The sequence below is a fragment of the Diceros bicornis genome, chromosome 4 (assembly GCF_020826845.1).
Source record: "Diceros bicornis minor isolate mBicDic1 chromosome 4, mDicBic1.mat.cur, whole genome shotgun sequence".
NCBI lineage: Eukaryota > Metazoa > Chordata > Mammalia > Perissodactyla > Rhinocerotidae > Diceros > Diceros bicornis.
The window spans coordinates 55,966,697-55,994,138 of record NC_080743.1 but is presented as its reverse complement, the minus strand read 5'-3'; the positions used below and the strand labels follow the sequence as shown (position 1 = coordinate 55,994,138).

The window sequence follows — 27,442 nt, the reverse complement described above, 5'->3', positions numbered from 1 at the left end:
TTGCTTTGCCTGGATTCTATTGGCTGACATGGTGATCCGGTTTTGAATTCCATCCGGGTAATTGGGTATCCGACCGCAGCAGCGCCGTCGCTCAGGGACCGCTCGCGGAAGGATTGGTTGTGTTGGGGGAGGCGATTGGTCAGACTGCGAGCGGGGCGTTGATTGGTGCGGGCGGGCTTCGGGGGCGGGGAAGTGGCTGCTGAAGCGAGGCCGGCGGGGCTCCGCGTCGAGGTGCGAGTGGGAGGAGGTGACGGCTGCTGGCGTGAGGTGCGAGGCGGCGAGCGCGACGACCGCTGGCGTGCGGTGTGAGGCGGAGCGGGCGGCGGCAGGCTTGAGCGGTAAAGGCGGGGAGCGCGAGCGGATTGGGGAGTGGGAGAGGCTGGGCCGGGGGCGGCTCTGGCAACAAGGAGGCGGAAATGTGGGGCTGAGGGAAGGGAGGCGTCCCCGAGGGCGTGGGGCCCGGGGCGGGCGTCAGAGCCCGGGTGGTGAGGGCGGTGTTGGGACAGCTTTCCCCCCGGGGCTGGTAACCGTATCCAGAGAACATGCCGTGGTCTGGGGTTAAGGCGCAACGGACCCGGTGCGAGAGGTTTGCCCCAGCCAGTTTGGACTCTTCGACTGGTCCTTTTTGAGACGGAGAACCGCCATCAGTTTGCCTTTTATTTTCCTCAGCTTTTTCTTAATTATCTCTAATAGGATGACTATTTGCAGTCGTCAGAATAATAAATTGGGGTTTTTGTTTGTTTTTCCAATTTCCCTCCTTACCCCTTAATGCAGAGACATCATCGTGGGTTTTGGTGAAGACTCCCGTGTCAAAGCTACATTTTTAGACTCTTTGAGAGAAATGGGTTTTTTCACTCACTGGTTTAAAAATAAATGTAGCAAAGGTGAGAAAATTGGATGAGCTGCTTCAATTCCACAAGCCTGTCACCGTGTTGTAGGGACTTGGTAGGTTCTGCTTATTAGGAGATACTGGAATGAGATCCTTGTCCCATGGAGCTCACGATGTGATTTGACTCCTATGTTTTTGAAATGATAATATAAAGAAGCCTTAGTTATGCATATCATATAGTTGTTAGCAACTGTTGACTACAAATGTCAGGAGATTTCAAAGTTAGCTTTTGCTGAAAAACCATTATCTAGCTACATCTCTCACCTGGAAATGATCCACGTCTCCTCTTTATCTAGGTTCCCCTACGAACTGTGGTCTTACGTTTTAGTTTCCTCCTCTTTGCATTCAATTTGAAATAATAAAATCAAACACAAGCTAGCATTCAGTACTGTACAGTTATCCCTGTTTCCATCATATTATTTCCCACTTTCTTTTTTTTTTTTTTTTTAAAGAGAAACAACAGTTTGGCTGCAGAGCCAGAGGAATATCAGATAACCTTTTGCCTTGATCCTGATAATTTCTGAACTGGATAAAAAAAAATGTAAAAGGATATGTAAATTGTAAATAAAAATATAGTTGATTAATCAAGTAGATATTCATTCTCTGAGACATCAACTGATAACTCAATTAGCACAAACTTCATTTGTAATATCTGAAGAGGAGTTAGTGAAATTTAGCTTTTGCTTCAAATAGAAGTCACCCAGTAAATTTATCCTTGTCATGGGCATTCATTTTCCTACCACACACACCCTCTCCAGCACCAGATCATCAATATTCCCTATTTCAAATGCCACCATCTACCAGGTGCTCACATGAGAAACTTAAGAGCCAGCTCCTTGGCTCACCCTCTAACCTTTCCATAAGTCAATTGCTAGGTCTTATGTGTTCTACCTATTAAAACCCACTCTAATGCATCTACTTCTGTCCATCTCCATCACTGACACCTGGACTAGCCTCTGAATTGGTCTCCCTACATCCACTGTTGCTGCATTCAATTCATTCTTACTACAGACAGAATGGTTAATCAAGATTATTACAAGCAATGCGTGTGCTAGGGATGTTGGGAGTGTTGTGGAAACCCATAACGATGAAACCCAAACTAATGTAGAGGGTCAGGATTAAGGGAGTGGAGAGCCAAAGGAATATCAGATATCCTTTCGCTTTGATCCTGGTAGTTTCTGAACTGGAAAAAGAAATGGTATTAGTCCTTTGAGTCTCCTTAAAGAGGTACCATCATGACTGTTCTTCAGACCACATTGCTCACCACATTGTGTGGAAATGATTAAAAGCTGTGTAACCTTAGGGAAATCCCTTTATCTCCCTGGCCCTCAGTTTCCCCAGTTGCAACATTATTAGTGGAGTCAGATCATCTCTGTGGTTCCTTCTAGTTCTAAAATTTTATAGATTTCTATGCCCTGTAAGCGTGAATTATGTCCAGACAGGTGGTGGTATAGGCAGACAGCATTAGAGTGTGGATCAAGTTATTGCTCTTGTTTATGAGACTAGATTTGTTTCAGTTTCCCAAAACCTTTAACACCTCTCGATTCTTGCTTGTCAAGATAAGACCTTCCCTGTCTGACAGGAATCTCCGTGAAGGCAACTACTAAGTCTGTTTGGACTGTTGTATTCCCAGGGCCAAACACACATTGGGTACTCGTTTATTGGTTTGAATGCAGAAGATAAATGATTTGTATTTTAATGAGGTGGTTTTCAACTATGCACCATCTAAAAAATAAACCTTTTAAGTTGTAGCTCCTCCCAGCTGTTGCATTAACTAAGAATTTATACTGTCTTTGCATTGCCATGTAATTAGTTGTTTTGGTGTTTATCTTTCCTACTAGACTGAGTATTGCAAGGCCAGTTCTTGTTCCTCCTTGTGTCCCCAGCATACTCAGGCCATAACAAAGAGCTAGCACTCTTTAACTGAGGCCCATTAATAGGAAAGAAAGCTTTGCATTTTAGAGACCATATGATAAAATATATGCAGTAACCAGTAGATAAAGAAGTGAAATCTTTTCTAGACACCCGGAATAAACCATCTCTTAATGTAAGAAAGTAGCAGTTTGGGTTTCATATATTCAAGAATTACTTAAGCAAAATATCTCTTTTGTGAAACCGAGCCTGTTTCCTTTCCTTAGGTATATACAAAGATGTTTACATGATACTACCCAGACTTGCACAGAGAGTTGTGAAAGGTTTTATTTGCAACCTGGAGAAAGAAGAAAGAAGGTGATTTTTATCCAGTTAGGGAAGGAACCTCATAACTCAAACAAATAAACCCACATTAAACTCAATGCTTTCCTACCCACTAAAAAGGTGGGGGGGGGGGCAGCCACATTCCCTCAGGTTGAAACTCAGTCTCTCAAAATGATGTATACTGGATCTACTTACTGAGCAACTAATTGCCTGGAATAATGATAAATTTGAAAAGAGTCCCTCACCAAGGTCATAAAAGGAGGTTTTGTTTTTCTCTTTAGGCCATGAGTCTGGGCAAGAGAGTGGATTGAATTTGTTTAAAACTATTGGCTAGAAAAAATAGAGTTGGCAAACTTCTGGTAATCTGAAGAATTTTATTCGTTTCTAGTAGTCATTAAAGCTCTCTGAGGCCAGATGCAAAATTCGATCCTCTGACGGTGGTAAGAAATCTACCTGCAGTCTCCTTAAGGTGACTTTTCTCTCTCTTCAGAATGAGATTTCTGTAATAGGTCTTCTCCTTGCCCTCATCACTCTTCCTGAAAGGCTTTCAGGAAAAGCACATTTAGAACCAAAGTTTTATTCGTGAGTAGGTCCTTTATTAATGAGTATATTTTTAGCCTTACTAGGATACAACCAGGTTTTTTTTAAGGTGAAAAACATTTTTTCTTTTTTTTTTTAAATACTTTTTTTTTTATGTGAGGAAGACCAGCCCTCAGCTAACATGTGATGCCAATCCTCCTCCTTTTTTGCTGAGGAAGACTGGCCCTGGGCTAACATCCGTGCCCATCGTCCTCTACTTTATACGGGACATCGCCACAGCAGTGCGTTACTGCGCGCCTGGGATCCGAGCCTGTGAACCCCGGGCTGCCAAAGCAGAGCGTGAGCACTTAACCGCTGCGCCACCGGGCTGGCCCCGGAAAACATTTTTTTCTTGTATAGCATAATCATTTGGGTTGAGTTTTTGTACATGGAGGCAAATTATAGCATAAATTACATTCCCTCATTTTAAAGCAAATCTTGTTAAAAGCCACGTTATGTTTTGTTCTACTACGACATTGTAATATCTGGAATAGACACAGTCTTTAGTTTTTTACCACCTACAGTGCTTTCCACCAGTATTTATTAATTTTGAATTGAATGTGTTGATCAGAATAAAGAATAAAGATACTAGGTACTGTTCTGCTGAGAGTTTAGGTACAAGGAGGGGGAGGTGGCTTCTAAAATCACTTTAAAAGGTTTTTAATATGCAAATAATAAACCAGACTCTGGGTAAGAGGTTAGGTAACCTCTTTAAGTATGTGTACTCCTCTGTAAAACTGGGGTTACTATTTCCCACCTTACAGGATTGTATGAAGGTTGAATAAAATAATGTGTGTCAGGTACCTAGCGGCGTAGTAGCTTCTCACGACATTTATCTTTTCATCTTTGTGTCCTTAATGCTACAGTAGCATCTAGCACATAGAAGTGCTTAATAAATGTGATTGAACTGCACTGGTGAAGCCATTAGTCTCGAGGACACAGGCATAACAGATAAACAGTTGTATACAGTGTGAACAAGTGCTGTCACAGAAGTATCTTTCACAGGGCAGTGTGAGCTAAGGGAAAACTCACCCTAAGTCAGCTAGCGCAAATCCCGGAGGCCTCAGAAGAAGAGATGGTAGTAGAGCTGAGACTTGAAGAGTACTAGTATTGTGCCAGGGATATCAGATGGGCCTAAGGAGTAAGACTAGGAAGACAGAAGTGACACATTTGTTAGAGCAAGGATACATAAGAGAGGACATCCTGTTCCCCTAGTAGAGGTGGGGTTAGACTAAAAGGCTGTGAAGATGGTAGGCAGAGATCAGATTATAATGAACATGCCATTAATGAGTTTACGTGTAGGCAACAGAGAGTTGCTGGAGAAGAGGAAGTTTATTCATTCAACAAATGATTGTTGACTGGCTATTGTGTGCTAAGTACTGAGGAACAAAACAAAAAAACATCCTGTCCTTGTGGAGTTTACAGTCTAATGAGACAACCAAAATGAAGACCGTACAGGTCATTATAATGACTTTGGCTTTTAATCAGAGTGAGATGGGAAGCCACTGGAAGGTTTTGAGTTGATGAATAACATTTGACTTATTCCAGCTGTTGTGTTGAGCATAAACAATGGACAATGGCAAATGCAAGGACATAATTAAGAAGCAATTGCTGGGCCGGCCCCATGGGTTAGCCGTTAAGTGCGCACGCTCTGCTACTGGTGGCCCAGGTTCGGATCCCGGGCGCGCACTGACACACTGCTTCTCTGGCCATGCTGAGGCTGCGTCCCACATACAGCAACTAGAAGGGTGTGCAACTATGACATACAACTATCTACTGGGGCTTTGGGGGGGAAAAAAAAGGATTGGCAATAGATGTTAGCTCAGAGCTGGTCTTCCTCAGCAAAAAGGAGGAGGATTAGCACGATGTTAGCTCAGGGCTGATCTTCCTCACAAAAAAAAAAAAAAAAAGCAATTGCAGTAACCTAGGCAAGAGGTAATAATGGTTTAGAGTAGGTGGTGGTCATAGCAGCTGCAGAGGTAAAAAGTGGTCAGATTCTGGACCATTTGGAGGTAGAACAAATAGGATTTGCTGACAGGCTGGATGTGCTGTTTGAGGGAGAGGATGAGTAAGATTTTCAGCCTGAGGAACTAAAAGAATGGAGTTGCCATTTACTGACATGGCAAAGACTACAGGAAGCAGGTGAGATCAGGAGCTCAGTGTTGTACCTGTTAAGTTTGAGATGCCTATTAGATATCAAATGGCAATGTGTCTCATTAAGGTATTTGGATAAACAAACCTGGAGATAAGGAGAATGGTCCTAACTGGAACTGTGAATTTGGGAGTTATCAGCATATAGATGGAATTTAAAGCCAAGCCATGAATGAGACTTGATGAGATCACCAGGCAGGTGAGAGAACAGAAGAGGGCTAAGCACAGAACCCTGGGGCACTCCAGTGTTCAGAGGTTAGAAAAAGGAGACTGATGGAGAAGCCGGAAAGGGAGAAGGAAAACCAGGAAAGTGCTGTCGTGGAAGCCAAGTGAAGAAAGTGTTTCAGAGAAGGAGTCACCAGCTGTGCTAGATACTGGGGTGAGGTCGGGTAAAGTAAAGACTGAGAATTAATCATTGGATTTAGCAATGTGAAGTCACTGGTGACCTTGACAAGAGCAGTGAGAATGGATTCAAGAAGAGAAATTGAGGGGCCGTCCCAGTGGCATAACGGTTAAGTTCATGCAGTCCTCTTCGGCAGCCCAGGATTCTCAGGTTCAGATCCCAGACATGGACCTATGCGCTGCTCATCAAGCCATGCTGTGGCAGCGTCCCATATACAAAAATAGAGGAAGACAGGCATGGACGTTAGCTCAGAGCTAATCTTCCTCACAAAAAGAGGAAGATTGGCGACAGATGTTAGCCCAGGACCAATCTTCCTCACCAAAAAACAAAAAGAGAAATTAAACACAGAGGTATTGGCACTCATGAGTTTTCCTGTAAAAGGAAGGAAAGAAATGAGAAATATTTGGAGGAATAAGTGGAATCGAGAAGGTTTTCTTTGAGAAAGAAATAATAGCATGCCTGTCTGCTGATGGAAAGATCCAGTAGAGCGGAAAACATTAACAATGCAGGAGAAGGAAGAACGATGCTGGTGGAGTAACACTTTTATGGGATACTTTAGTGCTAGCAGAGACAGTTCATCCATGGCCATGGGAGAGAAGATAGAATATTTGGGCACAGATAGAGATAGGTGGGTAAATGTGGAAGTTTATTAATATTTTCTCTGAATGCTCTTTCTCAGTGAAATAGGAAAGCAGTTGAGAGTGAGGATGGAGAATGAGGCACTAGAGGTTTGAGAAGAAATGGTGTGAAATAATTGTCTGGGAGGATGAGAAAATATATGGAATAAGGAAACATAGTGAGGGACATGTTAAGATTTGCTTGCCATCAAAATGAAGATACAGTGTCAGAGACTAATAGCAAGAAGGCCACTGCAATGGTCTGAATGAGATTTGATGAGCTTCTGAATCAGTCCAGGTGCAGTGCTGTTGGAGTCATTAGCATATAGTAGTTGAAGCTGCAGGTGTGGATGAAATTACCCAAAGAGAGCAGAGTGACAATAGCAGTGGATAGAGACCACAGGAAGACAATTCTAAAACTCTGAAGGCCCCGTCAGGGGAATAGGAGGAGAAACCAAGAGAAAAAGGGCACAGAGGTAAGATTAGATAAGGCTTATACATGCCATCTAGGTTGATTATCTGGGAAGTTGTAGTTTTGGTGAAGGAGAAGGGCAGACCTAGTTGAGGAGTAAATAGAAATCAGGAGTACAGACAGTACATAAAGGCAGTACTTCCAAGAAAGAAGTGGAAGTAGCAAAGCCTAAAACTAGGCCTGGAAAGCCATTCCTTGCAGAGACAACAGCTTCTGGAAAGGCGCTGGAGGCATAGAAGGGCACAGATAAAGAATTTTAAATAGTTTGATATGAAATCTAAATATATATATTTTTTAAATATATGATTCACTGAATTTTTGTTCCTTTGTCTTTTAAAACTGTGGTCAATATATAGTTCTCGCTGGAGGGGTGGGGGCAGGGAATGAAGTATGCCTCAATTTAGTTGTATGTGTCCCTTAGCTAACTTAAAAGTTACGTGAAATAGACTTTTTACATGAAATAGATTCTGAGACTGCTCAAGCTCTTGAAATGGGAAAGTAGGCGGTAGTATTCTTTTTAATAATATTATAATGTGTTCCCATGCCTCTCCGCCAAGTCTTAAAGGTGTTGGATGAAAGCTCCTTCTCTTCCCTCATTTGCTTATTTCAGGATGTAAGTCAGAGTACAGCAGAAAATGTCCACTGAACGCACTTCTTGGACAAGTTTGTCCACTATTCAGAAAATAGCACTGGGCCTCGGGATCCCAGCCAGTGCAACGATTGCCTATATCCTATACCGCAGATATAGGGAAAGCAGAGGTATGTGAACCCCACGGCTCTCCGTATGGAAATGTTCAGACTATGTTCCAGCCTTGTTAAATTGAAATGAAACCTTTCCTTGTCAGACCGGGTATGTTTGTTGGGATGTAATTGGCTTTCTGTTAGGGATCTTTGACTGGAACTATTTGGTTTCTTCTTTTCTATGTTCTTAATGTGAAGCTAGTCTGTGAAATTAAGAACTCATTTTATAATTCCGTTGATCTATTCCCTTCAGCAACATCAATGCTGCAATGGGTTCTTTTTCTTTTCCTTTCTTTTTTTTTTTTTTTAATATCTATATTCTTCTTATCTTTTTCATATGCTCCTTCTATTTAGTTAGGAGAAGGCCAGCTATGGGGTCCAGTTTCCCCAGAGGCTGAACCTAGAGAATAGGACCTAGAGAAATGATTTATGTACAAACAGGAGAAGTTCTGAGCCTAATGGACTCCTCGGGCGACTTCTAGCCTTCATTCTTTTCCAGGAGTCATGTCTTGGTAGAAATAGTTTGCCCAAAATCTAGCACCCCTTCCTTGCAGAGCGAAATGTTTTTCCCCTTTTAGCATCTGAAACAGTATTCCAGAAAGAATGCCTATCTTCTGGTCTTTTGGGACCTTCTAATTCCCACTCAGATGCTACTTCTCCTTGTCATTATGGCTGAGATCCTCAGTTTATCTCTTGGATCAGTGTCTCTTTGACAGCTAGATTCAGAGGAGGGCTGGTAGTAGCTTTGGGTGTTATCAGAGTCTGATCTGATGAGCCATGATCTGTGCAGAAGAACGGCTGACGTTTGTTGGGGAGGACGACATCGAGATAGAGATGCGAGTTCCCCAGGAGGCTGTGAAGCTCATCATTGGCCGGCAAGGAGCCAATATTAAACAAGTAAGTGTGCCAGCAGGCAATTGGCTTTCTCACGGATTGATTCCATTTATTGACTTCTTGTCAATAAGTGACAATAAGACACAATAAATATATATATTTATATATATATATAAAGAAGACACAATAAGTGACTCCTCTGCCCCATCTTACAAAAGCCACCCACACTATGTATATTTTTAAAACAAAAAATATAGGAACTTTTCAGCTAACTATGCTGTTTTCCTTCTAGAGATGAGTACTTCTACTCCCTAGAGAACAGATGACTTAGCTTGAAATGAGGATTTTTGATTGGATGATTCTTAGCTTGGTATAGCTTGAACCATTCTTTTCTACTATGAAATTAATGAACTCTCATTAATTGACAGTAAATATTGAATTGCTGCCTGATTCTTCCTACTGTCTTCCATTGTTCAGTTGGAATGTCAAGAAAACAAAATATTTGATTCTCTAAACCAAGTAAAATTAGGGGGAAAGAGGGTTCTAACACAAAGAGAAACTGTTTTGAATTAACTGGTATTTGAGGTTACCTGTCTCACTAATCTCCTTCCAAAAGTACAAGTAATTGAGGACTGCTTATCACATCCTAATTTAGCTGATATTGTGTCCAATTCTATCGACCTCCAGGGTGAGGTTTAGAGTGCCCTTAGCGGACCCAAATGGGAGCTCTCACAAAGCATACTGCTGTGTATCCTTTTCTCTGCAGCTGCGGAAACAGACAGGTGCTCGGATTGATGTGGACACAGAGGATGTAGGCGAGGAGCGGGTGCTGCTTATCAGTGGCTTTCCTGTTCAGGTGTGCAAGGCCAAAGCAGCAATCCATCAGATCCTGACAGAGAATACCCCCATGTCTGAGCAGCTCTCAGTTCCCCAGAGATCTGTGGGCAGAATCATAGGTACCACTGGACAGCTTCCTCTGCTGTTTCCTTGTTTCGCTACCTTCACCTTTCTTTGGTTTTTTTGTTTGTTTGTTTATTGTGGTAACATTGATTTATAACACTGTATAAATTTCCGGTGTTCGTCTACCTTCACCTTTCTTTTTACACCTTCCCAAGGGTTTTTCCTGGCCTACTTCCTCTTCACCTTGCTGATGATAAAAAAAAAAAAAAAAAAAAAAAAAGGGACATTGAGACGAGAGCTTTATTACTTTACAGAACCAGTGGTAAAGCAAAACCCATTACCTAAATAAGTTATATGATCTGAACCTTACAAATAGGTTCATAGAAGGGTTCAGGTAAATGTATTTACCTCATAAAAGATTTTTAAAGGGAAGCAAAGCCTGCTTACGTTATCTCAGATCTTTCAAGACAGTGCTCTAGAGAGCACCAATTATGCTTTCCTCTAGAGCATTCCTTATGCTGCTGTTAGAGGCAGAGAAAAGTCCTGTCCTTGGTGTGATTTTTCACACATCGTGTTGGACATCTTCTAATGAAGCGGGGATGTAAAGTATGCTGAGTGGTTAAAAAAAAAAAAAAAACGGAAATGACATGAAGTTAATCTGGCCAGTGTGTGGAGTTTAAACAAAATGGAAAGAGCAAATAATCCAGTATTCCCCTTCTTACAGTAAGGATTTCAGTAGCCCCTGCTTTCCATTCAATATACTACATTCTTTTCACTTTGGAAATAAAAACTGACTCTCCTCTCACAGTATATACACAAGAGTGATTTCTCTGGTAGTTAAGATTGGCCAGGAGAGAAGGACAGGTTTTTATGTATTGTTCAATGCAGGGAGAGGCGGTGAGACGATTCGTTCTATCTGTAAGGCCTCTGGAGCCAAAATTACCTGTGACAAAGAATCAGAGGGAACATTACTACTATCAAGGCTTATAAAAATCTCAGGAACACAGAAGGAAGTGGCAACAGCCAAGGCAAGTAGCTGTTAGACTTGAATCGTATTTAAGAATGAGAAGAACCCTCTATTCCATCCTAGGTCAGAATATCTGGCCACACAGATATCATCCCTTCTCTTATTTTCCACAGCATTTGATACTGGAGAAAGTTTCGGAAGATGAAGAACTTCGGAAGAGAATTGCTCATTCTGCAGAAACCAGAGTCCCACGCAAGCAGCCAATCAGTGTAAGAAGAGAGGAAATGACAGAGCCTGGTGGAGCCGGAGAGCCTGCTTTATGGAAAAACGCTGGTACTAGCATGCCTGCCGCACCGCTGGCAGTTCCTCCTCGCAAAGGAGGTGGTGACATGGCTGTTTTAGGGCCAGAAGAAGGTTCCTGGGAGAAACCTAATGATGACAGCTATCATAAGTCTGGAGCCCAGACCAGTCCAGAGACATCCATCTTTGAAAGTACGTAACAAAGAAGGAACCCATTAGCCATATGGGAGATAGAAATACTGGCTTAGATAACCCAAAATAGGAAGCAATAGAAAATAATTTCTGTTTTCTTGACTACACTTACAAGTCTGTCATCACATAATGCCTTTCTGGTAATATTTTACTTGGATTAGTACTAATCAAATAATATTTTTCTGAATACAAACCAGCTAATGATGGAGAATGATACAGAAATATGCTAGTTCACAGAAAACTAGTCTGTAATACATCAAATAATTGAATTTACATGGTATTCTTTCCCAGACATACCTATTAAACAAGTAAAATACTCAGCTTGATTTATTTATTTTTTTTTGCCTGTCTCATTACTGTTTTTAAAAATCACCACCATTCAAGAAGAATGAAAAGGCTGTGAGTTTTCTCTTCTATGCATAGGGACTGGGAGGGCAGAGAAGACCAGGGCCCCTAAGAGGTTCACAGACTTGTCCAAGGTCACATAATGAGTCAGTGGTAGAATGTTATCTGGAACAGGCCCACATCTGTCCATGTACCTTTTCACTGGTCCATGCTGCAGCTAGCATATGGAGGATTTACCTTCATTATAATTGGTGACTGATTTGAATACATGGCAGATGACTAAGAATGTAAACTCTTATTACTCACTTACATAGACAGGTACAGAACATAGTTTAGTCCCTTTCTTCAGGATATTCTTGTATAATTCATCCAGTTGTCCCTCCAGCTATTTTTTAAATGGTAATAGCCACTTGGTATTTGTACCTCTCACCCCCCTGGTGCAATCTCCCCATTTCAACCAGAGATGATTCTGATATGGTCACCATATTAGATGCTGATGAGTCTGCAGCTTAACTTGCTTATCCCTGTGTTTAGTCCCCAGTCCTGACTTCAGTTTCCATGCTGATGAGTTCCTAGAAGTCTACGTCTCTGCCTCTGAACATCCTAACCATTTCTGGATCCAAATCATTGGCTCCCGGAGCCTGCAATTGGATAAACTTGTCAGTGAGATGACTCAGCACTATGAGAATAGTCTGGTAAGTTACCATAGGGACAAGGCTGTAGTTTGCCAAAAAGGGGGCATATCTTTTTCATTGTGATATTTTCTCCTTTTCCTGTGGAGCAACTACTCATTCTTTCTTCCTTCTGGTATTCCCTATTTATCTTTTTTTAGCCTACCCCTTCCTAACTCTCTCCTCTCCTGATCCTTATCCCATGTGTAGCCTGAAGACTTGACTGTGCATGTAGGAGACATTGTAGCAGCACCTTTACCTACAAATGGTTCCTGGTATCGAGCCCGGGTCCTTGGCACCTTGGAGAATGGGAACCTGGACCTCTACTTTGTTGACTTTGGAGATAATGGAGATTGCCCGCTGAGGGACCTCAGGGCACTCAGGTCAGTGCAGAAGCCAGAGTGGAGTCAGGCTGGAGTCTCAACTACTGACTCAGCCCGGGCCATAAGATGGTGAGCTGTTGGCACTTATCACCAGGGAGATTTGGAAGAGAAACTATTTACAGAGAGCAGATGATTATCTTTTCCTGCTGGGTTGATTGATGCTGTCTAGAAGCAAGGAATATGAGAAGGCCCTTTCAGCACTGGGATTCTAATTTCAATTTCTTTCACTTTAGGAGTGACTTCCTAAGCCTTCCATTTCAAGCAATAGAGTGTAGTCTGGCACGGATTGCCCCCTCAGGTAAATTGGTCACATCGCCTATTGATCTTGCTTCCAAATAGAGTGACTCATATGGCACGAGGGAGGAATTCTCATTTTCCCAGGCTTTTTGAGTTCTGGGGGCTCAGATCTCTTTTCCTTACCAGCACTAGAAAGCAACAGCTGGAAACTTGCCTGGCAGTCAGACATAGGTACCTTCTGGAGTAGAAGGAGGTAGTTCTACTTTCCCTCCAGGGTATAATACCACCCTTGTCAGCACTGACCCCTTCTTAGGCTCTCTCTACAATCTTTTGCCAGGTGAACAATGGGAAGAGGAAGCTTTGGATGAGTTTGACAGACTCACTCACTGTGCTGACTGGAAACCCCTGGTGGCCAAGATCTCTAGTTATGTCCAGGCTGGAATTGCAACTTGGCCCAAGATCTACTTATATGATACTAGCAATGGGAAGGTAAGATTGGGGTTCACTCATTGCTCACTATCTCTTCAGGATATTTATATCCTCATTTACTTTTTCTTTCCCAGAAACTCTTATTTGATATAAGAGTTTCCCAGGCTGCCAGGGGTGAACCTGTGTGACCTCAATCCTGTTCACTGTGCCCCAGGACCGCCCCTGGAGCTGGCAGGGAGGAGCTGCAGGATAATAAAGTCAAGAAACTGCAAAAAAAAAAAAAAAAAAAGGATCCTGCTTACCATCCTACCAAAGGAATATCTTGAAAGTATAAGTCCTAGCTCTTCTGCCCTGTTCCCTCACATTTGCCTTTGTTACAGAGAGAACATCATTCCCTTTTCATTTTTCTCCTCAGAAACTTGATATTGGGTTAGAATTAGTTCGTAAAGGATATGCAGTTGAGCTTCCTGAAGACAAGGAAGAAAACAGAGCTGTCCCAAACACATTGCAAGATGTGGTGAGTGAGCCATTGTAGTCATTTAGGGTGCTTCTTTGGGGCAAATCTGGTGCCTCGAGAGACATGAGGGCTTCTAGTCATGCATGACATTTCATAGAGAGCTTTCCTAAGTTGCTCCACTAGTTGATCAAAGGAGGCACTGTGTCCCTCTCAGCAGCCAAATTCAACTGCGTTAACCAGATCCTGTGAGCAGAATGATAGGGTGGCCTCTTCTTTCCCACCAGCCAACGCGTTCTTCTTTTTCTCGTGTTTTTTATCCCCTCAGGCCACAGAAATAGATGTTTCTCTCAGCAGCATGCTCACTGAGACCAAGAAGAGCCCTGGAGAGATAGCAAATACCGTGTCCTGCCTCAGCTTATCAGGTACAAACAGCATTTCCTCCCTAGAGCGTCTTTGGAAGTTACCATTTCTCAATCAGTCTCTCCAAACTAGGGAGATTTTTAAGGCTTGGCTCTTAACCAAGATGGTCGTTGAGTACCAAGAAGCCCATTTTCCCCCCGAGTTTCAGTGGCAGTGCCTGCTAGATTAGGGCAGTATCTAACTTTCTTCTCTTCATTTCTGCTAAGTAGAAGCTGCGTCTATATCTGGTGATGATAACCTTGAAGATGACTACTTACTCTGAAGTTGGCTTCAGCTGCCTCAGCCATCTGCTTTACTGTGTGAGTGGAGCTATCATCTATCCGTAGCAACAGTAAAGTAATGAGGGTGACAACAGGGGCCTTGCTTTGTTCTTTTCCCCATGGGCTATCTTAATACTGCTTCTCTGCAGCTGCTTTCCTGCAGCTTAACTTGCTCTCAGATTGAGCCCTTTTCAAGCTTTATGTGTTTTTTGTGTCTTTGGCAGGGTTTGGTGCCTGGAGAGAGAAGCCTGTGATAAAGAGATCTATGCAGTCCTTCCTTTATTACACACACGATCTATCTTACTGTGAACCAAGTGCATTTTCTCCTTCCACTGGACTACCAGAAAGAATGTGAGGTAGAGGGAGACAAATACATGCCCCTACCCCGCCCCCTCATCTCCCTTCCAGTGTTTGAATACTGCTGCGTTACTTCCAGGCCGTTCACCCATCTGGCTCGTTCCCCTGTGCTGGTCATAATGCACATTACTGCTAGACTGTGTACTTTTTGAGGCTGGGAAACAGCCAGGGTTTGGTCATTGGAAGTGATGATTCTGCAGACTTCTGACTCACCTCATCAGGTGACTCTGGTTAAGGGAAGTTTTTGAGTGGTGAACTCAAAGACTATAGTTGTCAGGAGGCAAAGGCAAAAATCAGCTTACTTATATTAAATAAAGCCTCAGGAAGTGGGAAGAGAATACTGCCTCCCAGCCTCAACTGTTGATATGTTATTGGAGACAGGTTTTTTTGAAACAGTACTCCAGCTGTTTCCCTGTAAACTTTGATTAAAATACTGTAGACAAGGAGAGAGCAGCTCAGGAAATATTCTAAATTGCTAGTATAATATCATAATATATATGTATACACACACATCCATAAAGAGAGAGCAAGAAAACATATATAGCTGTTTAAATCATTTGGGGGATTCTTTGCTGAATAAAGTTCTCAAGAAAATTATCTAAAACTAAATGTTGGTTGAATCACAAGGTGGAAGCTGGCCTCTCGATATCTTCTGAACCTAAATCTGGTGAAAATTGCCAAACACCTCATGTAGAGGGGCCCATCTATGAAAAGAGGCGTCCCTCCTATGCACGGATCATATTCTTTCCCTAAAATTACTTCACTAAGAACCAGAACCAATTTAGGTTTAGGCTGTGTGAATAAGACTCCATCTAAGCTATTTGGAAGAAAAGGCCTGGATTAGGATTCCAGAAACCAGAGTTCTAGGACTAGATCTCCACTGTAAACTTATTGTAAGACTTGAGGGAGCCTGCTTTCTTACAGTGTCTCTCCATTTCTAACAGTATTGTGAGAATCCATTGAGAACTGTGAAGGTACTTGAAAGTAAATATTATAAATGTAGGTGGTGGAATAATGACAAATTAACTTTTTTTTTTTTTTAAGGATTGGCAAGGTAAACTGGAAAACTTAAAACTAGCACATAGAATGCCTTATGCAGGATTTTTTAAATCTAGAAATTAGTGGAGTCTACCCATATATACATGGCAACTATATTTTCCCATAGCCACAATTTTCAAAATTTATTTTCTCAGAAAAATTGCAGTACCAATTAGCAGAAAGGCTCCAGTGTAATCAGTGAAGGGCTGCCATTGATTTGACATTTCAGACCTTGGCGGCAGTGAACTTGCTCACTGAAGCAGGCTTGGCCCTGGAATTGGAGCTACTCTACAACAGAGTCCTGAGGCCAGTTAGTCCCCCATTTCTTTGGCTCCTCAGCCTTTAATCTTAAGAGGTCCCCTGATATGAATCATTCATAGGACTTACTGCTCTGGAAAATGAGTAGTGTTTCATTCCTGGTTGTAGTTTGTTATTGTGTATAAAAGTCTGTTCCTTTAATACAGTCTTTAAGTCTTCTCAATTTACATCCCATTCTGATGGATTCCTTATTCCTCCAGTACAACCCTGTGCTTTTCCCGCTGCCTGGAATGCCCTCTTCTATAGAAGCTTCCTATTTCTTATTTTGTCTGTTGAAATCCTCCCCTTGAGCCAAAGCTCCACATACCTTCTCTGATTTCCTCCACATCCAAAGAGAAGGAATTAGCATTTGTCTCCAATTTAAACTGAAATATATGGATGAAAATCTCCCAACAAGGCTCAAGTCTTTGTGAATTCCCTAGTACTTGGTTCTGGCTCCTGGCAGGTGCTCAGTAAATGGTTAGAATAAATGAGTAAATTGGCTTTGGGGTGTGGGGAGAGGCAAAAGGAGCCTAAAATCCTTGGATCCCTTCCTTCTCTGGTTCAGGTCCCTCTGATTTTTTCAGTCATTAAATGTTTGTCCTACAGTGAGTTCAGCTCTGTAAGACATGTTCCACTCCCAACCAACCCCACCTTCCCCCCAAGAAACTGAACACTTGAGGATTGCACTACCCTTTATTCCTAGGATGGAAGAAGTTGTCCTGAATCACATCCTGAGTGCCTGGGTCCCATTTATCAAGGCTCCCAGTCCCTCACAGAGTAGGAATAAGCATGTTTAGGGATGTTCACTGGGAAGGTGACCAAGGTCCCTTTCAAGGGGATACACCATAAAGATGACATTGTCCCAGGGAGGGAGGGCAGGGTGATCTGGTCTGACCACCTCAAAGCCCATGTAGCTGAAGACCCGTAGCAGGGCACCTGTGAAAGGAGAGAACAAATTAGAACACTCTTTGAAGCTCAGTACAACTATTCCCCCAGATTTGGCTTCTTCCGCTAGGGAATGGCTGTGGGGGAAGCAGTGTAGTGCAGGTATTAGGATGATGGGTTTTGGAGTCAAACAGATATAGCCTCTAGCCCTGGCTTTAACATTTACTTAGCTTTGTGACATTTTACAAGTTAACCCTTCTGAATGTCAGTTTTCTCATTTGTAAAGTGGGGATCGTAGAACCTTCCTCACAGAATTTAAGATTAAATGAGATGATCTTTATGAAGTGCCTAACATGATGATAGTGTAGTAAACAACCGTCTGCTGTCTTATATCCAACAAAGTATAAACTCCTCGAGGGAAGAGGTGGTAGTTTGTGTAACATATGCTCCAAGCATCTGGTTAAATACATTGCTGTCCTCCTGGCATTATGCCCGACACTTTCACCCTCTAGGTGCTTAATACACTTGAGGTCTGTCTGTTCTACCAGCCATGTCCCTTGAATGAATTCCGTGTAATTTCACCAGTGCTGCTTCAGTCTGGCTTCTGAAATCTACCCACAGGGCCTTCTTGACAGTTCAGTCGCAAATTGAATGAACAGGATGCTAGGTGCCTGAATTTCCTTGGGGGAGGAAATGTTGAATCCCTGAAATTCCTGAGCATGCCTTTTTTTAAAGAGAGGGGGAAGAAGATCTCCTACAAAGGAAAAGTTGCTGTCAGCTGCCTCAGCACCAAGAGCTAGGAAAGACAGAGCGGATCCCTACCTCTGTCATTCCGGTTGTTTTGGAAGTTCACAAACACGGAGTCCACATTGGTCTTCTCCTCCACATACTCCAGTGTTGCGGTCAAACTAGGGGCCATAGAGAAAAATCACCATTAATGAAATGTTTAGCGAACTCAGAATCCAAAAAGATGCTTACTTGGAGAAGAAATCTTATTGCTCAGTTTTTCCTCACCCAAGCCAGGAAACGAAAGCTGTTAAACTAGTTTTGGTAGGTTTTTCTCTGAAGCCAAGGGATTGCACGCTACTGGACTAACATCCATGCCATGGGAAGGACCTGGGGAGGAGGGACTACTCTGTAAAGACAAACTGCTGGAAAGCACTTCCTATTATTTAATTATGGGTCCTCACTTCTGTGTTTCTGAATCTGAGTCCAGCAACCTCCCATGGGCTGGTATCCCTTGAACCCCAGATCCTGACTCAGCTCACAGGCTTGTATGCATGCCAGTTCAGTGGTTTGAATGTATCCAGCACCTCAGTCGGCCCTCACTGGTTAACATACCCACTACCTGATTATGACATGATAAAAGTGAAATCCCCTACCTCTTCCCTCCCCGCTCTCCCATCAGGCTCAGTCACCTTTCCCGGTTCCCTTGATCCAAGGCCCGATATGGGATATCCAGGAAGAGTCGATGGTCACAGAGAAGGCCGTGCCAATGGGCAGAGGTCTGGGAGGTGAGGCGGAAGTGGAAGTCTAACTGCACCGGGGCCTGGTGGAGCAGGGGGGCGGTAGCCAGCACCATCAGGTTCCCAGCCTGGAAAAGGAGTAAAATTGAGAGTAATAGTCTCCTGCTTCTGTGCTCATCTAGTCCTCAAATCTGATCTCAGGCCAATTTGAGTGTGTCTGTGGAAGCAAGGAGGGGGCTGATGGGGAGCCTAGGAGAACTGCAGCCAAAGTCTTACTCAACAGTATCCCTCAGTTCTAGGAACTAACTCCATCCCTAACATGGAGTTCTCCTTGATATCACACAATCTGGAATGTGGAGTCAGTGCAGTATTACTGCTGGCTAACCTCATCTCAGGGATGCACTAACCTTTCAGAAACTTAGATCAGAGAGCTTATTTTTTAAACGAAGCTGTGCCATCTGTTTACTGTCTCGCTGATAATACTCTTCCACTTTTTTCTATCCTATGGGTTTTCTCTGAATTCTCCCATTTAAAATGTGGAGGTCACACACAGGAACGTTATTGCAATATGATACCAGGGCAAGTGTGGAAGTTCTGGATTCTAGTCCCAGCTTAGCATGTAAACAACTTTATGTCCCAGAAGTCGTAATATAGTCTGCTCTATCTTTATTCCTACTTCCTCCCTGCTTTTTACCATTAGTTCTATGACCTTGACTTAGATCTCTGGACCAGAATCCTTGTCTATAAAGCAAGTAGCTTTTACATGAGCTCCGAGGTCTCAGCTAGCTCGAACTTTGTATGATTTCTTTTCCAACTAGCTAACATCCCTTCTCCGCAAGGTGTCATTACAGCAAGCAAGGGGCTGTCCTGTTACAGCACCAGCTCACAGTCCACTTACCGAATACAATTCTTTAAGCTGGTCGTGATCACCCTGCTCGGTGCTTCTGCCCACCGGGAGGCCTGCAAAGGACTCAGGAGCACTGAAGGCAGGAACGGGGCCGGAGTGTCAAGTCCTCCCGTTCCTTATAAGTGATGCTGGTTGGGAAAAAGAGGCCCAAATTAGTTTCTCGCTGAGTCTTAGATGGGGGAGAGGTTCATAACTTCCAGGTACACAGGACAGGGCTGTGGTACTATCTTCTGTATCTTCCGTGGACCAGCCCGTTTCCATTTTCCCAGGCTAGCCAGATGGGAAAATTCTCAAGTGCCATGCCAGCCTTCCCCCCTATTTTGCTATTATCATCTCTTGTCACCTGGAAAGTTCTTTCAAATTCTTTATTTTTCCTTACAGTTTACATAAACAACTCACTACAGGTAGAGATGAAAACAAGTACCTTTTATAACAAGGCAGCATCCTCTCCCGGAGGGTGATCCGGTATTTGTAACAGTAAAGGTAATAGGCGTATGGTGACCAGATCGGGTAGTGGTGGTTCCGTGTTTTTCCCCTCTTGATGTAAGAAAGGGAGTAGACAGAGGGGCGCCACCTGTTACAAGGCAGTTTCTCAGTTCAGTGCCTCCCTGCGGCAAAGTGAGGTTCAGAGATGGGTGGCAGAGGTTCAGGCAACCTGGTGCCATTGTGACCCGTTGGGTACTATGACATGGACAAGGGGTCAGCCCTTATGTCACTTCAGGATTCTACTGCTCCCCTACCCCACCCTACCACCCTTAACCAAGGGTCCTCTTTAACTAGTATGCACTTCATGGTTGTACCAGTGGTTAAAATACTTTAGCTTCTGTACTGGTTGATAAACAGCCCTGCCTGAGCACTTCTTGTGCCCACCCAACCTGGCCCCCACTTCTGGCATGCACACACGCGCACACGTCCACACACACCCCACTTCAGTAACGAGAGGTTTGGTGTCTGATACTGCAGGAGGCTCCCAAGGTCCTGATCCAGTGTCTGACCTGATGGGTTGGTTCCTGGTTCCTATCAGTTCAATATTTTTATCATCATCCCTACCTTTAATAACCCAGGGGTACTACATATGGTTGAACTTTCTCACTACCTTATAGGGTAAGAATTGCAAACTAAATGCCTCCGGGGGCCCAGAGAACTAATGGAAATTAGTGGAGCTGCTGGGTAGGGCTGTAGCAAGTAGAAAGCTCACACCCTGTCTAAAAGAAACGGACACAACTCAGCTCCATCCAGTTGCAAGAATGCAGATTCACTGGTACCAGATCGTACGATTTTTCAACAGAAACTGGAAAGAGATTTTTGCAGTAAATTTCTCCAATTTTTAAAAAATATTGGCTACTAAAAACTTGATTTAAAAAATTAACATTATGAGTAAAATTTGATTCTGGGGCCACCAGTTTGAGACCTCTGCATATTCATTCATTCATCCATTCAACAAATATTTATTGAGGGCCTACTATGAGCCAGGCACTATTCTAGGTGCTTGAGATACACCCGTAAACAAAGCAAAGATCCCTGCCCAATGGAACTTATCTTGTAACAGTGAGAACAAATCTAAACAATAAACATAATAAAATTATTTAGTATGTTAGAAGATGAGAACTGCTATGGAGAAAAATAAAGTAGAAATAAAGAAGGATCAGGAGTGTGAAGGGGGTGAGACAGCTTGCAGAAATAAATAGGGTGATCCAAGTAGGCCTCATTGAAAAGGTGACATTTAATCAAAGACTTGAAGGAGGTGAGGTAGTTAGCCAAGCCAACATCTGAGGGTAAGCATTCCATGCCTAAGCAACTGCCAGTTCAAAAGCCCTAAGGAGAAGGTGCCTGGTGTTTTCAAGAAACAGCAAGGAGGCCACTGTGGGTGGAGCAGTGTAAGCTATAGGGAGAGCAGAAGGAGATGAGGTCAGAGAGCTAATGGGCCAGATCGTATATGGCCTTGCAGACCATTGTACAGCCTTGTTCTTTGAGTAAAGAAGGAAGTCGTTGCAAAGTTTCGGGTGAAAGAGGGACATGATCTGACTTATGTTTTTAAAAAGATTCTGACTGTTGTATTGTAAATAAACTGTGTAGAGTATTAGGGAGACTTGCAGTAATCCAGAGGAAAGATGGTGTCTTATTTCAGGGTGAAGCATTGGAGGTGGTGGGAATTGGTTGGATTCTGGAAATAGTTTAAGGGTGGAACCTACAGGATTTCCTAGAGTATGAAAGAAAGAAGGTGAGCCAAGAACTGAAGGAACAGAGTTTCCATCAACTGTGATGGGGAAGGCTGTAGGTGAGGCAGGGGGATAGAGATCAGTTTAGTTTGGAGCATGTTCACTTTGATTTGCTCATTAGACAAATAAGGGGAAGATGATGAATAAGCAGTTGGATATTCAAGTCTGGAGTTTAGAAGAAGTTTAGAATGGAGACAGAATTTTGGAAGTCATTGGCATATAAATAGTACTTTAAGCCAGGAGACTGAAGGAGATCATCAAGACTGAGTGTGTGTATACCGAGAAGAGTTAAGATCCAAAGACTGAGTCCTGGGGGCACTCAAAGAAGTGAGGAGAAAAGAAGAAATCAGCAAAGAAGAGTGTGAAGAAAACTGGTGAAGTAGGTAAGAAAACAAAAATAAAACTGGTGTCCTGGAAGCTAAATAGACAAAGTGTAATTAGGAGGAGGGACAACTGATCAAAGGCTGTTTATGGGTCAAATAACAAGATGAATAGTGCATCTTTACATAATCTCTGCCAAACAGACCCTATTCATTCTATTTATATGGTCTTCTCTCCAGTACTGAGAACCTCCACAGAGGGAATGGTCTGGTCCCTACCACAGTTTCCTTTTTCTATGGCTTATCTCCTTTGTGATTTAGAATTCTTTAAATGTCAGCTTAAATACTGCAGCTGTAAAGATTAAGTGTTAGACTCCTCCTGGGGTTGGCATAGTTTTCCAGAGGATCCCATCGTTCCACCACTTTTAGGTAGACTTGAAGTAAGGAAAAATGAGAGCAGCATCCCTCTTCCCTCAGTATGCAATTACAGACCATCAGAATTGGAAGTGACCTCAGAGAGCCACTAGAGCTAAACCAAAGCTATTTTTTTTTTTTAAAGGAAGATTAGCCCTGAGCTAACATCTTTTGCCAATCCTCCTCCTTTTTGCTGAGGAAGATCAGCCCTGGGCTAACATCCGTGCCCATCTTCCTCTACTTTATATGGGACAATGCCACAGCATGGCTTTAATAAGCGGAGCATAGGTCTGCACCCAGGATCTGGGCCTGGGAACCCCGGGCCTCTGAAGTAGAGCGCCAGAATTTAACCACCACGCCAGCGGCCGGCCCTTAAAGCCCCTATTTTAAAGATAAAGTAAGCCAAGAGGGAGATAGTGTCTTTTCTGTGTCAGTCCATCTAACATTCATTCCGCCGTCAATAAGTATGGGCGTACCTCCCCAGAAAAAAAAAAATAGGGAGAAAGGAGAGAGGCAAAAGCTTAATCACGGAGCATTAACTCAGATCTTTCGTCTCCCGCGGGCCCGACATGATTCGGCGGGGCCTCCTTGGCTCAGCCCGGACAAAACCCCGCCGGCTCAGGCGCGCCGCGGACACCCGGTAGGGGCCTTTCCTGCCGCCTGGCGCCGAAGGCCTGCGCCAAGTCTCCCTCTGCGCCCGGGAATATGGCGGCGGCCATGGGGGCCCCGGGCAGAGCTCTGCTGCGGGCGGGCGCTGAGCGGCTGTTGCGAGGTGGAGTCCGGGACCTACTCCGGCCGTCACTTGAAGGGGGCACCCTCGGCCCGCAGCGCGATTTCAGCTTCTCTTCCATTCGGGTGAGAGCTGGCTCTGAGTTATGGGGGTCTTTGAACTCTGGTGGGGCTGTTTAAGCCCGAGTATAGTTTCCGGGGGCCCGTTGAGACCTGGTGGGGCCCTGGCCTGTGAGTAGCAGGCTCTCCTTGAGGTGCTGGCGGCTGGGGGAGGGGGAGTTCTCCATGGAGACTCGCTCATCCTCGCCCCCCGGCCGCCAGGGCACGGTCATTGTGGAGCGCTGGTGGAAGGTGCCTCTGGCCGGAGAGGGCCGGAAGCCGCGCCTGCACCGGCGGCACCGCGTGTACAAGCTGGTGGAGGACACGAAACACCGGCCCAAAGACAACCTGGAGCTCATCCTCACACAGTCAGTGGAAGGTAAGGTCCGGCAAAGACACTTCGCATTTCAGGCTGGCCCTGTTTGGCATCAGCTTTTTCCTGCGCTTCCGCTTAGCTGTTTGCCGTCCTTGCTCTACTTTGTGGAAATAATCAGCTGTATATTTGAGAAGAGGATGCCATAAAAAGTACTGTGATTGTGGCATTGGGTTCCTACATGGAAAATTAGAACGTGAATGCAGTAATATCATTAATAGGGTGTGGGGAGAGAGGCCTGACAGTGTGTGCTACAGATACTGAAATCCTGTAATGGGTCAACACCTCATTTTGTACAGGGAATATTAAGTTTCTAAATCAGGCCCTAAAGAAACTAATTAGAAGTCACTTTAAGTGTTGTTTTTAGTGAATATTAATTACCATTTTTGGGGGGGGAGAAAAAGCACTGTGGGAATAAGAGGTGCTTCTTTCTTTGATCATCTCCTCCTATTTAGGGACTCCTACATAGTTCTGACCCAGTGTCTCTCTTCTCCTTGGCAGAACTTGGAGTTCGGGGTGACCTGGTCTCAGTGAAGAAATCTGTGGGCCGTAATCGACTACTTCCTCAAGGGCTGGCTGTATACGCATCCCCTGAAAACAAGAAGCTATTTGAAGAGGAGAAATCGGTGAGCTCAGAGGAAGGCAGAGGGACTTGGAGAAATAAAACCTTAAGATTTCCTCCAGCAACTTCCTTCCCTTTGATATGTAATTTAAAAATAAAATAGGGGGCCAGCCCGTGGCTTAGTGGTTAAGTGCGCGTGCTCCGCTACTGGCGGCCCGGGTTCGGATCCCGGCCCGCACCGACGCACCGCTTCTCTGTCCACGCTGAGGCCGCATCCCACATACAGCAACCAGAAGGATGTGCAACTACGACATACAACTATCTACTGGGGTTTTTGGGGGACAAAAAGGAGGAGGATTGGCAATAGATGTTAGCTCAGAGCCGGTCTTCCTCAGCAAAAAGAGGAGGTTTGGCACGGATGTTAGCTCAGGGCTGATCTTCCTCAAAAAAAAAAAAAAATGAAATAGGGACTAGAAGGACAGGAATAGTAAGAGCATAGTAAGAGTTTGATATTTATCATGGACTCATTTTTCTTTTATTTTTTTTCATCTTTCTTTTATAGCTGAGACACGAAGGAAAATTAGAGAAGATCCAGACCAAGGCAGGTGAGGCGGTGAGTAGAAACATAGAAAGTCTTGATTTATTGGTCACCTACAGGAGTCACCTGTCTCTTCCTGAGAGGCTTCTTGATTTCCTTGAATTCTCCTGATTGCAGACACAACAGTAGAGGAAAAAGGAAGCACTGTGGCTGCCAGAACTGGTATTGAGACCTCCTCGGAGATCCTGACCTGTTGAGTGAAGTGCCCTAGCTTATTGAGAAGCCCCAACCTGGGCACCAGGGGACCCATGGAAAGGTGTGAGATGAGGGCTCTGCCTCCAGGGATATTTACAGACAAGTTGGAGAGAACATAGACACATGAGAAAGTGATCCATGAATTTAAGGCAATAGGTTATAAGAATGACATGGATCAAAATTGATTAGGGTGATTGGGGAGAGTTTTTTTTCAGATGGGATTGAATTAGGCCTTGTGGGATTAGGAGGCTTTGGATAGGCCAGGAGGATGGGAAAGGTATTCTTAAGGGAGAAAAAGTATAAGTATTTAGTTAAGTATGTTTTTAAAGCAGACAACTTATATAGTGTAATATTAGGAGACGTATGATTGGAAAGAGAGTTGGGGTAAGATTTACAAAACATCTTGAATTCTCAGCTAATGAATTTATACTTCATTCTTTAAGCAGAGGGGAATCATTAACAGGGTAGAGGTGGGATTGAAGGGAAGTATCTGGTTAAAACAGTCTATGAAAGTTATTTTATTCTGAGGTATACCAGTGGCCCCCATTGATAAGCCTGACTTTGACATGGCCTGTTTCTCCTTGATTAGGAACAGCCAGGTACAGGTGACATTCTCCTCCAAAGTATCACTAAAACATCTTTCCACGATATCAGCCTTGAGACAATAAGAATGTTCTGTCTTTCTCATTCATCTTCTCACCTGTCTTGATTGTGAGGCAGAAATTGTGCCCTTTTCTTGAACTCTCAGACCTTGTGCCTCTTGCTAACATGTTTCCTCTCCTTCAATTCCAACTCTAACCTATCCCTTGTTTATAATTGCTCTCAGACAGTGAAATTTTTGAGAAGCTGTCACCTGGAGGTGGGGATGAAGAACAACGTCAAATGGGAGCTAAACCCTGAAATAGTTGCCCGCCACTTCTTCAAAAATGTGAGTGTTCCCTAATACCACTATACGCCTGAGAGTAGAAGCTGCCCATGGGAAGGAGGCCCAGGATTGATCCCGATGTTAGGAAAGGGTGCATTGTCCAGCTAGACTTAGGGAAAGTGTTCTTAGTTGATTTGCAGGGGTATGGGAGGGAAATGGCTAAGGACTAAGGATGGTCACATTAGAATTTGAAGACTGATAGGAAAAGACGGTGGTATTATTTATTTCTTCTCTACCTAGGGAAAACCTGGGGAAATGTGAGTCATTGGAGAATTTTTGCTTTTGTGGATTTTGGTCTCAAGCCCTATTCTCTTTGTGAATTGACCTCCATTTCTGAAAAATTAGGACTGAGTTTCTCTGCCACTATCTATGGAGATCTGTGCCCTCTCATGGGATCAGCCAGCATAAACTCCCCAATTTTATTCATCCCTGTACAGGAAATTCTAGAACCCTCTTTATGAGGTTGCCTGGAGTGGCAGCCATGTAAACAGCTCCTTTTGACTGTGATTCTTTCCAGCTCGGTGTTGTGGTCGCCCCACACGCATTAAAGTTACCAGAAGAGCCCATCACCCGGTGGGGCGAGTACTGGTGTGAAGTGACAGTGAGTGTTTCATATACTGTCTCCTTTTTCTGACTGGGTGAAAACCTGGGATTGTGTGGTGTTAGCTCTTATCTGCCCAACTGATCTCTGAGGATTCCTATTGTTTTGTGTACAGGTAAATGGGCTTGATACTGTGAGGGTACCTATGTCTGTGGTGAACTTTGAGAGGCCCAAAACCAAAAGATATAAGTACTGGCTCGCCCAGCAAGCTGCCAAGGGAATGGCCCCCAGCAGCTCCCAGACAGTATGAACCTACTCTCCCTCAGAAGCCACACCGCAGAATCAGAGGAGCAGTGAAGCAAAGATGGGCCAGCATCCTGATATCACTCCCAGCACTGACCACATATGGATTTTCAGAGAGCATATGGGGACATCGGACTAAACTGTGCGTACAGTTGAATTCTCCATATTTGCCATCTCCATCTTCAACTGTTATCACATGTGGCCTTATTGGGGGAAGTCCTGCGCTCAATAAGTACCAGGCTGTAGATTTGATAAGCTGAATATTAATAGACCAAAACAGTCTAGATCCTATTTAGCCTCTCCCTGCATTGGAATTCACTGGAACAAATGGAAGAGCTAGCCATTGTCTCCAGTACTTGGCTCATTCTCATCATCCAAACTGAACGTTTGTATCTGAAAAGAAATAAAGAGGTTGTACTTTTTTTTTTTTTTTAAAGAGTGTGAATTAATTAATTTATTTTTTTTCTCCCAAAGCCCCAGTAGACAGTATGTCATAGCTGCACATCCTTCTAGTTGCCGTATGTGGGACGCGGCCTCAGCATGGCCGGAGAAGTGGTGCGTCAGTGCGCACCCGGGATCCGAACCCAGGCCGCCAGCAGCGGAGCTCGCGCACTTAACCACTAAGCCACGGGGCTGGCCCAAGGTTGTGCTCTTTTTTAGGTGTTGTTCACTGAGCTTGAGTAGACTGGGGACAGGACCTCCAAGTGGATGTCCTCTTGAACCACTGGGGTTTGGGGCTAAAAAGGAAGGAAGAAGAGAGTACATTTG

General features: G+C 43.8%; 3 protein-coding genes across 4 annotated transcripts; 2 read left to right on the top strand and 1 right to left on the bottom strand.

Moving 5' to 3' along the window:
* Positions 1–239: 239 nt before the first annotated feature.
* On the top strand, positions 240–17,026 carry TDRKH (tudor and KH domain containing). Its single transcript, XM_058539173.1, has 14 exons — positions 240–338; positions 7,918–8,066; positions 8,839–8,945; positions 9,649–9,838; positions 10,671–10,810; positions 10,923–11,241; positions 12,121–12,281; positions 12,468–12,640; positions 12,874–12,938; positions 13,215–13,366; positions 13,722–13,823; positions 14,089–14,185; positions 14,393–14,482; positions 14,668–17,026. The coding sequence occupies exons 2-13, from the start codon at positions 7,943–7,945 to the stop codon at positions 14,443–14,445; spliced, it is 1,683 nt and encodes a 560-aa protein (XP_058395156.1). The 5' UTR covers positions 240–338; positions 7,918–7,942; the 3' UTR covers positions 14,446–14,482; positions 14,668–17,026.
* OAZ3 (ornithine decarboxylase antizyme 3) lies at positions 16,789–20,188 on the bottom strand. The gene is given in 7 exon segments (XM_058536296.1): positions 16,789–17,074; positions 17,846–17,931; positions 18,442–18,617; positions 19,388–19,462; positions 19,464–19,524; positions 19,821–19,987; positions 20,147–20,188. Coding segments are annotated over 7 exon segments (750 nt in total). The 3' UTR covers positions 16,789–16,931.
* A 2,841-nt stretch (positions 20,189–23,029) lies between these two features.
* Positions 23,030–27,096, top strand: MRPL9 (mitochondrial ribosomal protein L9). 2 transcript variants are annotated; one of them, XM_058539177.1, is made up of 7 exons: positions 23,034–23,204; positions 23,400–23,556; positions 24,052–24,176; positions 24,675–24,725; positions 25,732–25,833; positions 26,348–26,431; positions 26,547–27,096. In XM_058539177.1, the coding sequence occupies exons 1-7, from the start codon at positions 23,055–23,057 to the stop codon at positions 26,679–26,681; spliced, it is 804 nt and encodes a 267-aa protein (XP_058395160.1). In that variant the 5' UTR covers positions 23,034–23,054; the 3' UTR covers positions 26,682–27,096. The 2 variants fall into 2 exon arrangements, with proteins under 2 accessions (XP_058395161.1, XP_058395160.1); XM_058539178.1 differs by lacking the exon at positions 26,348–26,431 and having other exon boundaries at positions 23,030–23,204.
* Positions 27,097–27,442: the final 346 nt, after the last annotated feature.

What these genes read in the sequence shown, in the direction of transcription:
- TDRKH (XM_058539173.1), top strand. Translation starts at nt 7,943, where the DNA reads ATGTCCACTGAACGCACTTCTTGGACAAGTTTGTCCACTATTCAGAAA. An exon ending in CAGATATAGGGAAAGCAGAG is followed by an intron (nt 8,067 to 8,838) that starts GTATGTGAACCC and finishes TGATCTGTGCAG; the next exon opens with AAGAACGGCTGACGTTTGTT. An exon ending in ATCTGTGGGCAGAATCATAG is followed by an intron (nt 9,839 to 10,670) that starts GTACCACTGGAC and finishes TGTTCAATGCAG; the next exon opens with GGAGAGGCGGTGAGACGATT.
- MRPL9 (XM_058539177.1), top strand. Translation starts at nt 23,055, where the DNA reads ATGGCGGCGGCCATGGGGGCCCCGGGCAGAGCTCTGCTGCGGGCGGGC. An exon ending in TCAGCTTCTCTTCCATTCGG is followed by an intron (nt 23,205 to 23,399) that starts GTGAGAGCTGGC and finishes CCCGGCCGCCAG; the next exon opens with GGCACGGTCATTGTGGAGCG. An exon ending in TATTTGAAGAGGAGAAATCG is followed by an intron (nt 24,177 to 24,674) that starts GTGAGCTCAGAG and finishes TTTCTTTTATAG; the next exon opens with CTGAGACACGAAGGAAAATT.